This window comes from Aspergillus clavatus, genomic scaffold (assembly GCF_000002715.2).
Source record: "Aspergillus clavatus NRRL 1 1099423829797 genomic scaffold, whole genome shotgun sequence".
In the NCBI taxonomy this organism is placed as follows: Eukaryota; Fungi; Ascomycota; class Eurotiomycetes; order Eurotiales; family Aspergillaceae; genus Aspergillus; species Aspergillus clavatus.
This window is the reverse complement of record NW_001517102.1, coordinates 55,119-66,174: the sequence shown is the minus strand read 5'-3', so window position 1 is coordinate 66,174 and position 11,056 is coordinate 55,119. Positions and strand designations below refer to the sequence as shown.

General features: G+C 47.5%; 2 protein-coding genes across 2 annotated transcripts, besides 6 other annotated features; both read left to right on the top strand.

The window, feature by feature from the left end:
* Window positions 1-3,378: 3,378 nt before the first annotated feature.
* Window positions 3,379-3,411: a microsatellite.
* Window positions 3,412-4,195: 784 nt separating this feature from the next.
* Window positions 4,196-4,232: a repeat region.
* Window positions 4,233-5,004: 772 nt separating this feature from the next.
* Window positions 5,005-6,749, top strand: ACLA_005480 (putative YT521-B-like splicing factor; the record flags this gene model as incomplete). The annotated part of the gene is made up of 3 exons (XM_001273217.1): window positions 5,005-5,389; window positions 5,476-6,044; window positions 6,111-6,749. 3 exons carry the CDS (start codon window positions 5,005-5,007, stop codon window positions 6,747-6,749), a joined length of 1,593 nt encoding a protein of 530 aa, XP_001273218.1.
* Window positions 6,750-7,422: 673 nt separating this feature from the next.
* Window positions 7,423-7,451: a microsatellite.
* Window positions 7,427-7,451: a microsatellite.
* A 347-nt stretch (window positions 7,452-7,798) lies between these two features.
* Window positions 7,799-7,826: a microsatellite.
* A 186-nt stretch (window positions 7,827-8,012) lies between these two features.
* Window positions 8,013-8,134: a microsatellite.
* An 873-nt stretch (window positions 8,135-9,007) lies between these two features.
* On the top strand, window positions 9,008-9,847 carry ACLA_005470 (uncharacterized protein; the record flags this gene model as incomplete). Its single annotated transcript, XM_001273216.1, has 1 exon — window positions 9,008-9,847. One exon carries the CDS (start codon window positions 9,008-9,010, stop codon window positions 9,845-9,847), a length of 840 nt encoding a protein of 279 aa, XP_001273217.1.
* Between the last annotated feature and the right edge of the window lie 1,209 nt (window positions 9,848-11,056).

Here is an 11,056-nt window from a genome sequence, read left to right as displayed (position 1 = left end):
ATTAGGTATGAGGCTAGGGTAATTTTCTCCCTCTTTTCCGTTGACACCGGGCTCTCTAGTCTCTAGTCTCTACAATACTTCCCTCGGCCCGTGAACTTAAAGCTACGCACCTAGGGTGTTCCAAGATGATTCGGATACTGGACGGCTTGACATAGCACTTGGTTTTGGAGTTCAATGATTCAAGTCTGACCATGTATCTTCACCTGCACCTAGCGATTCTGAGCACGACAAGCAGAAGCTTACCTGACATTGTAATTCCAGGCATAGGCCGTAAAAACTTTGAAGATTGAGTAACTGACAAGGAACACCTGCAGTACTTACCTATTTCTGGATTTGATCATTTGACAAGTGATGCTGGTGATACGCCCCAAACGCCACGTCTCCAACATCCATACATAGTACCTCGAAATAAAGGAATGATAAATGATCATACCTAAGAATATATGACCGATGATTTACCAAAATTTCTTTTCTTTTTCCTCTCATTTTCTTCGCCCGCTGCTGATTGGCTCTGAACATTGGGGCACCGGGCCCTAGTGGGAATGCAGCCGTATTCTACCTAGAACCGACCTGAGTCCTGAGTCCTGACTCCTGACTCTTGTCCCACCGTCATCACCAACCAACTTTCACACTCCAAAGCCCAATCAATTCCGGGAACACTGTCGAAATTATTGCGGCTGCTTGTCTCAGTATGGAAGGGGTCTTGAATGTCGCTTTTCTCTGATTCGTTATACTAACTATTATTATCATTGTTTACTCCCTTTCCCTCACGACTATCTATCTATACTTCGAGACCGTTTCCCAAGTACTCGCGCTGGATACTTCATGATAGGACTGGTTTAGGTATAGTACCGAGATAGGAAAGAGGGAATTTGAATCCATGACACTGGACGGTTATCCAAGATCGGACTGTCAGCGGCCACTTTCTACCCGAATCACCTACAACAGCTAGATAACTATCATCATCACCACAGACGGGCATGCGAGACATCCCATCTTTAATATCAAGTGGTACGTTACAAGAAGTACCTGAATCAGCTGCTGCCTGTACTTACGGAGTAACCCCGTCTGAGTATATGGGTCGTGGATGGATGGATACAGCCCCTACGGCCACGGGTATGCTTGAGCCTTGATCGACCGCTGTCAGATACTAACTCGGTACTATCTATCTAGTGCGAGAACTTGCCCCCTTAAGCAAACTAGTACATATCCATCGTACGGAGTACTAACTATTAGCTACTAGCCGCCATTCGCTGCCTTGAGTATTACTCCTGTACAGTCTGTACTACGAAGTAGTACTAATTCCTCTGTTGGAAACCCAGACAAGACTCAACTCATGCCTTCAATCCCCCTTCAGTTGCCACTTTTGCCACCCGGAGGCAGTTTAAGGATCCTTTCATGAACTAACTCCGCCTGAAACAATCGAGTTTATTAGCTCTATTATGCCACGTTCTGATTACAGTTTACACCAGCTATCATCTTTAGAAAAAAAATTTGGATGACGGAGAAGCAGGGGATGGGGAAGGGGGGAATAGATGATGTACTCACAAAAAATGACAGATCGATGCCTCCAACAATCCACTTTCAAAAACGGGAGGTAGGAAAGAAAAGAGGGAAAATAACAGAGTAAGAATCATCAAAACAAAACCATGGGTCCTACGGGCCAGGAACATCCTCATGGTACCCAATCATCGGACCTGAAGAGAAGTTGTTCCTATAATTTCTGCATCTTCTGAAGCTCGGGCGTTGGCCTTACCTAGGTACCGAGTACCGTCTGCTAAGTACTACCTTACCTACACTACTGTTGTTAAAGAGAGAGAGAAAAAAAAAAAGAAAAGAAAATAGGGGAAATAGAGGAAGCAAAAACAAAAACAAAACCAAAAAAAATGAAAAGGAAAAGGAAAAGGAAAAAAAAAAAAAAAAATCTAAAATATTTTCCCCCCGGTCATCAGATAGTCAACCAGGTAGGAGGAGACTGTGATAGGATTTGAAAGAGCACAGATTCTTTCCACCGTTCCGCTGTGGCTTGTTCGATATCCACGATCCATACCTCGATGGAACCCCGGGCCTTTCACGAACTCCCCTCATCATTGCTCGGTATCAAATGACGATCTTTTTTACTGTGGCTGTATCGCCTGTCTGCGCCTTTTTTTGGCTTCTCTGCCTCATGGTCCCACGGAGTTTCCCATCACTATCTCCCTAGCCTTAGGATCTTGACTTGTTCCTCTTCGTCTGTGGACCATAAGGTCATCATCTGTGCTGTGCCTTAGATCTGGTGTTGCATATCTCTTACTACTACTTGTAGGTGAGGTTGCCGAAGCCTTTGCTGCACGCTCGCTCGCTCTCTGTTTTGAATGGATCAGTTGACTCCTATGATAGCCACCCTCTCATTCTTCAGGAATGACGGACTTCACGCAAGAAAGGAGCAGAGACATATAGAGAGGTAATAGCTTCATACAGCTACTGCGACTGAAACGAGTCCAGTTGATGTGCCATATTTTGGAGGAGTCCACGCACAAGAAAGCAAAAGCCGACGCCTTCCCCCTTCCCTTGCCTTCGCCGATAGTACTATTACTTGACTCCATCTATCCGTACGGGATATCTAAAAAAGCACACGTCCCCAGTGTGCTCCATCACCCTCTCAGTTTCCCGCGCCGGTAGCCTTACCGACTCCCCACATCATCACAGGCTTGCAGGCTCACAAGCTGGTCCCAGTCCCACTCCTTCCTGTGCCTCCTGAGGCTCCCTCTCGAGTCTCGACTGTCTCACTACTGTTAGAGTTCTGACAGTTAAGGGCCACTCGGACATTTCCAGGCCCTGCCGAGTCTAACTAGAGGGCAAAGGGGGCTGTTCTTCTTCCTTACCCCTTCAGTTCTAGTTGGAAATCAACCAGCCACAACTATTCGGGATCAGGCATCTTCTCGCCCATCGACTCTTTCTGAATGTATTCAAAGCCCGTGGACCCTTAGGGCGCTGGTCAATCTTCCACTTACCACCACCACTACTCTACTACAGAGTCTTGCTGCTACGTTCCATCGGGGATTAGTCTGCTGGTCAATCTCCGGATCATCTCTAAGAAGAGGTATGTTCTTATGTTTCGCTTGGAATCCCAATCCTTCTCTTCTTTCCTGCCTTTAGCTTCACATCCCACAAGACGGGCTTGATGTTGAATTGGCTACATTGGGAAAAGACACCTCCATGCATTTCTGCCTGGGAAATTTATTTCTCTTTCTGCATTTCGCTCCCTCCATGCATGCACACACAACAATTCCAGACTTTCATTTCTCCCTTGAAAACACGGCGATGCCGCCACTTATACTGTGCCGTTGGCAATGGGACTTATCCCAGCATGCTATCATCCTGTGTCCGTCCTAGATGTTTATTTTCTTTTTCTCTTTTTTTTTTTTTTTTCCCCTTCCCGGTATTCCATTCCACTCGAGATGTTCCCACCTCTTTGCCTTCTGTCCCATTTCTCCTCTCTTCTTTTCGCCGATTTTATTTTTATTTTATTTCCTTCTCTCAACAACATGATTCTTTTTCCCTTCATCATTCGCTGCTCAAATGACACTATATACACTAAGCATTTTACCTACCATGATCATGCCCTATCCTCAGATTATGGGCTCTTTGGAAGAAATGAGCCACTAGCAGACACATGGAAGGTCTTGGAGACACCTCTATTGTGCAATTGACCTCTTCTCATTTCTGATTATGGCCTATTCATGGCTAATAATCATTGATTCCTCTCTTCCCAATTCCCCACAGTCAGCCGCCACCTCTATATGCCTTCCATTATCACAGTTCCATTCCCCACTCCTCACTAGAGCATCCCAGCCATCTGTGTGTGTTTGTGTGTGGTGCGTGCGTGCTTGGGATTACCTTATCCATCATGTGTGCATGTGTGCATTTCTCAATGTGCGTTTGTGCAAGTGTATCCAGTGGCTCCATGCACCTAGGCCCCTCCTACCTTCATGGCTTGAGTGCGGGCTCAATATTAACACCCTGGGCGCCAATTTGGGCTCTCTTACCTCTCATCCTGTGAACAGTCTGTTTCCGGTTGCTTGCTCTGTATTCCACGCCTCATTTCCTATCTCATATGCTAGATCATGGTACTTGGTCTTCCATTTTTATGTTCCTTCCCACTGCTTCACACAAATTTATTGCTGTTCATTCTTCTTTCTCTTTGTGTGTATTGTTCCTTTTTGCTCTCCTTCCTTCCTTTCTTTCTTCCTGCTTGCTTCAGCTGGGCCTTTACTTGTGGTTTTCAACAGAGTGGCCTTGAATTCTGACCGACACTTAGCGTCCTCTAGCTGCTATAGACACCATTGAACCGTTCTCACGCGTTAGATAGCATTGTGAATATAACTTGAGAGCAGGTATGTTGATTCCGCTATCAACCTTCAATCTTGGCTTTGGGAGGGAAAACTTTGCTCAACTAAACTCGAAGGGAACGTCCCCCCCCTTTTTACATTGTGACTCTAGCCCTCTTCGCTGTACAGCCGCAGTCTCAATGGAAAATGCTCCATCGCAACAGTCCAAACCTTCTGGGGAAGCATCAAATAACCAGGAACCTCCCTCACAGCAGCGGGTTGGCTCGTCAAGGGGTCAGCAGCAGCCCTTCGGTAAGTGAGCTTTTTCCTTCCAACGAAACCGTAGGTGCCTCTGGAGGAAATCAAAATAGACCCGACTTAGGAAATTCTCTGGTTATACTACGCTGACGAGAGACTATCTCTTGTTGTAGACCCAGGGGCTCGCCGTCGGAATCCCTCGCGACTTGAGAATGTTGACACGCACGCAGAATCCCGTGGCCGCGGAGCTCATCCATCAGCGATGAACATGGGCGACATGAGGTCCGCCTTGCCTGGTTACCCTCAGCCTCCTATGCAGCCACAATATCACCCTACAGTTCATTCGCCCGGTGTCTTATATCCCATGCATTCGCTACCCTCGTTCACCGATACGGCCCCAAATAGGACCGTTCCTTTCAATGCTCATTTTGCGCAGATGTACACGCCATTCGCTCCGCAGCAGCAGCACCAGAACACATCCCTGCAGCATGGCATTGCTAACTATCAGCTATACGCATCGAATATGAACGCTCCTCTTAATGTCTCTGTTCCTAATCAAACAATGGCATATGGGCAAGGTTATTATACCCCGCATCTCTATACAGCACCAGTTGGGCATGGCCCAGGTCCATCCAACGCATCGCTTTACCCGCCTCCAGGTGGGCAATATCACAACACGCAGGATTTTATCGCCCAGGCACCTGCCATGCTACCGAGAGAAAGCAGGCAGCAAGCGCCAAGGGGTGATTACGATGTCTCGAGGACTATTGTTGACGGCTCGACCCCCATGAGGCCAACACCGACTCAAAGTATATCCACAGGTGAGCACGTGGCAGTCTCCTTGATTGCATCAAGTATTTCTGGGGATTCTACCAATTTCTGGCTGACACGCATGCATCGGGAACAGATTCATCTCAGCCGTCAAGCACATCGGGCTCTTCTTCACCTTGGGGCCCCCCCAGAAAGCCCAAGCAGTCTGGCCACGCTCTCTGGGTCGGAAATCTCCCAGCTGGAACAAATGTGGTTGATCTCAAAGATTACTTTTCTCGGGATGCCACAAAAGACATCCAGAGTGTATTCCTTATATCTAAGAGCAATTGTGCCTTCGTAAATTACAAGACTGAAGCAACCTGCATTGCGGCACTTGCACGATTTCACGACTCACGATTCAACGGAGTCCGACTTGTTTGTCGCCTCCGACGGGGACTCACATCACCGGGAAAAGCTGTCGGTATCCAATCTACAATCGTCTCGTCTGTCGGAGAACAGGGTGATATGAAGGGCTACGACCGTGCCGACGAGACCGTAGAGGACTCCGAGGCGCAGATAGCGCAGGGAAGGGCCACTGCTTCAAACCTCTTGAGCCGATACTTTGTTGTCAAGAGTCTTACCGTCGGCGACCTGGAGTTGAGCCGGCAGAGCGGAATCTGGGCCACACAAAGCCACAATGAAGTCAATCTTAACCGTGCTTTTGAGGTGAGTTCGAAAGCGACCATGCCACATGCTAACAGCGAACTCGTTAGACTAACTATATGTCTTCAGAGCGCGCCCAACGTATATCTTATCTTTTCTGCTAATAAGTCTGGGGAGTACTATGGTTATGCTCGCATGATGTCGCCGATCCAAGAGGACCAAGGCCTGGCGTCGGAGATGCCCTTGCGCCTTGAGCCTACTCTTGCTGAGCCAGAAGAGTTGACTGTCATCCCAACTCAGGCCACGGTCACCGCGCCTGCTGGACGAATCATCGACGATTCGGCACGGGGCACCATATTCTGGGAGGCGGACTCATCAGAAGATGACGACGATGGCGACAGAGACGGAGATGGACGCCAGGAAGATGTGGAGAATCGTGGCGAAGAAGGTGGTGGTGGAGATGAGAATGATTGTGGTGCTGATGCATTTCGACCCGGAAAGAGTGTCATTGATCTAGGCGAGGAAAGCGCAGAGTCAGGCTTCAACTCGATAGGGCGGCCTTTCCGAGTGCAATGGCTGTCAGCGGAGCGGGTCCCATTCCATCGCACTCGAGGCCTGCGCAATCCCTGGAATGCGAACCGTGAAGTCAAGATCGCCCGGGATGGAACTGAGATCGAGCCGAGCGTCGGAGAGCGACTGATCCAGCTATTCCATACCCGGCCTCCAGGCCACGGTCTACCGATCTATCATACACCACTTCCCAACTAAAGATTTTGGTGACTTTCCGATTTTGCTCGTAAGAGGGTTAATTCGAAGCAATCACAACCGACTTGCAACTATTCTCAGTGGGCAAACAAGCCTATGGTTTTGCGATGGGGGGGGGGGGGGGGCGATAGTACATGAGGGGCTTGGAGGATGAATTTATTTACATACACGACGTACACGATTGAAACATCAAGCCAGTTATGAAGAAATAGACACAGATCCCATGTATATATTAAAAGAAACCAAGCACTCTACTCATATCAAGCTGTGTCCCGATGACGCGTGAGAAGACCCAGGGTGGAGTCCTTGTTCAAAAGCCAGGGGAATTTGAAGCGATTGTTCGTTGGTTACCACTTACCATCAGGATGAATGGATGATGAATAAGCAAGCCCTTGGTTAATACGAGCTTGACGATAAGCTTTACCCAGAATAGCAAGTAGCTTCTGATCCGCTAAGCCCAAAACGGAGCTGAGCTCTCCCGCCAAGAATACTAACCCTAAACCAGCATTAACCATACTCTATTGAGACTAGCGGGTCATTTCATTTGATTCTGCAAGACTGCAACCTACTCCGTAAGACGGCAAAGATAATGAATGATACAGTCATACAGATTATTAATACAGCTACAGTATAAAATATGCAACTTAGTTATTCACTATTGACCGCTACTGGCCTGATGATAATAATAATAATAATAATAATAATCCCCTTGTTAGTTGGTGTTGATTGATTACAGAGTTAAGGCCATTGTTCATCCAATATGGAGAAGGGAAGAGAAAAATGAAAGACCCCCCGAGATACGGAGTAGATGATATCAGTTTGGCCCAGTACCTACCACTCCGTACTGTAGGCTACTGCCTAGTGCCTACTGTACTACTAGGCTTCTTTGCCCAAAACGATCCCCGGATTCTCCTCACTGCGGCTGTCTAGTGGGCTAGACCAATTTGGGGTTCTACGGTCAGCCCATCAATCAATCAGACTCGGAATAGACAGACACACACTGACACAACACAAGTCAAGTCACACCACTGAGCATATCTATCTATCTATCTATCATCATATCATCATCATCATCATTATTACTGTTGGTCGTCACATCATCATCTCATCCTATCAATCCTCCTCCCTAGCAATAAGCCAATTGAATAACCATTCTCATTCTGTGGTATCGCATGAGGGTGGATTAAGTTGTGTGGGGTAGAAAGAACGAAGGTTAGACTCACTCAGACTCACTCCACCAGAAGCTCTCAAGTCTCAACTCATCATTTCTCCTTCCCCCATCTTCCGTCTTTCATTTCTTCAATCTTCTTCATCATCATCATCTTCTTCTTCCGCGTCTTCACCCCACCAGCAACAACACCCTTGGTATCATCAGTATCATCAGCATCTCTCGTCTTATCAGTCCTTCTCTGTACACACACATCTACTGATATTCACGTGTTAACTGTAGGTATGTACCGACCAGCCACTGTGTGCTTTTTGTCAGTTGCTCAATTCGCCTCCCTTGCCAATCCTCTCTCCCGTCTTGCATGAGCTCCCCTCTTCTTGAATCTTCTTCTTGTCCTTCTGACTTTTCTCCCATCCGGTCCTTGATGACCTGTTCTCCCTCCTCCCTCAGTTTCACACACTTCAGCTACAGACAAGCTTCGAAAGCTTAGCTTCCTGTCTGCTCTCAACCCTAAGTCCACCCCCCCCCCAAGCCTGTCCGAAACACTATCTGTACTTTCTTCCCCAGGACCACTTCCCAAAACAAACTCAGTCAGTCATTACACCCCCTGAACATTGTATGATCATTAGTTTGTGCTGTCCCTCCATTGGCTTCGTGTAACCACCACCACCTCGCTATATATCCAACGTTATGCCTCTTCCTCCAATTGTCTTTTATGTGCTCAAGTGATTTAACTGCTTGCCCTTGACTGTTCACATTTCCGTGATCGATGAGCTTCTAACTGATGTGATTTCTGATTAGAATCTTGCTCATCGTTGTTGTTGTTTTTTTCTGACTTGACGTCACGTCTTTGTCTCAAGTGAAGCATAACACCATTTTTTCGACTTCGCTCTACTTCTCACTCGTCCTTTCTCCCAGCGAGGGCAAGGGCGGCTCAGCCGTCCGGGATCTCTCCTCTTCACAACAACAAGATCCCTACCAAATCTTCGTTTGAATTTGTCCTCAATCCTAGTATTCTCCCACTTAGTCCACCCTTCTCGTCAAGCTTCTACACTTTTTTGTACCACAAATTTGCACCTCTCTGTCCCTTATCATGTCGAACGATCGAGCTTCCTCTCCGATCTCTGTACCCTCATCCTCAACCCACCACCGCCGTCCATCCCTTGCGTCGGGTCTCACTTTCACCGATTATTTCTCCAAGTCAAGCAATCAAGGTGTTCCGTCTGGCAGTCCCGCTGCTGCCATGGCTAGCACCGTGCCTAGTACCCATCCAAATCAACGACGAAGACTGTCGATCAGCACGCTTGGGCTTTCCGGCTCACCAACTCAAACCTCATCCTTTGGAGCCAGAAATCCTCGACATGGCAGCTTGTCGAGCTCCGTAGGGTCACTCTCAAACACGGATGATGCTGTCATAGATGACGGCGAAAACGGTGCTTCTAATGTCATCCCCAGCTCGCCCTTCTCGCGGCGTATTTCTTTTGGCGCCCAGGCCCTGCGAGATGTTCGTGGTGGAAGCATAGGCAACGGTAGATACCCCACCCATAGATCTCCAGTGACTAGAGGACGCCGCAGCGCGTCGACTACTAGCCCTGTGTCTGCTATTGATCCCTCTGGGTCTGTCGTTGCAAGTACACACAAAAGTTTTCCCCAGAACGATAAGTCTAACAAGTCGTGGCGACCAATAGGCGAAGGCTTCAACTGGTCGGAAGCTCTTCGAACTCGGGCTGAGCGTGCTCCGTCCATTGGGGCACTCTCCCCCAATCAAAGCACAAATCAGAATGTTGCTGGGATGGGGCAGCCGAACTACCATCAACGGGCCGCTTCCATTGCTTCGATGGAGCAACCGGCTCGCGAAATGCCAAGACAACCAAAGCAGAATAAACCCGACTTTTTCCAAGAGAAGATACTTAGAGGTGATTTCATGGACTAGGCTTCGTGTCTCTCGTATCCTCTGGTTGTCTTTTTTCACTTTTGGTTGATTGATTGACAATATATCATACTCTCTTCCGTCTTTGCACTATTGAGCGAAACTCAACAGCTCTTTTAGTTATTCAGCAACACGAGGACAGCGGGACATTCCTCTCTGTCAACAAGCCCGAGACCGGCTTGCAAGTGGTTCAGCATGCCCTGGTTGATGATAACACCATGTTCCTCGGCCGGCTCGCTTTCGGCTGTAGCTTGCGTATCACCACGCCATCTCAGGAGGATTCCGTCAAACTATGGTGTTGTTTCTGATTCTAGAAGATTTCTTATCCCTGCTCTCTTCCTCTCTGTTGAGTCTTGTCTTTTTATATTATTCTTTCCCATGCCGGTTGTCCTTCCCCCCCCCCCTTTGATCTTCTGCATGTTTCGCACGAACTTTCTGAGCGTTGTTTTCAGCTGTGTTTCTTTTAACACCGTTCATTCCGGAATCTGCTGGGCAGACCGATGGATCATCTCCTTCATGATGACATGCTTTTTGACCGGTGAGATGATTTTCAAGGCTCCGACTCAAGGCTCGGAGGGTTATGAATAAGGTATCTCAAAATGCTTTTCAATGCTTGTTTCCCTCAGGCTTGTCTGTCATGTTACTGCCTTGGTTTTTTATATTTTCCATGTTATTGAAGAGCCGCTCTGCAGTCAACTGGGGTCATATTACATGAATATGTGTTGAACATGAAGTATCTTAGCTTTGACCAATATGAAAATCATGGCTTACCATGCTATGCTGACGTTGGTTGTTAATCTATTCCAACTCTGACTGGACTGACAGCGATAGGAGCATACCTATAGTCGCCCATGTTTCCCAGAAACCACATGGAAAGAGGATGTATGTAAAAGCCCCGTGGAGAACTACAGGCACGATGTTCCCAGGCGTGTTAGCAAGGAGTGTGAATCTTCAATGGATCACCTACGATCTTCCTAATTGTAATTCAGCCGGTATTAATACATGGAGGTTGCGCGCGAGCTTCGGAGTTGTATAGCCGAATAATATATTTATACTATGCACTTCTAAACCAACGGAAGATTGTGAGACTCACCAGCACGGAGAATTACTCTTCAATTGGATAAAGATGTAAGTTTACCTACCTTCCTTTTGAGCGTATGTTGAGTATTGAATAACACAACCCCTACACCAGGCCAATCGCCGGAGAATATT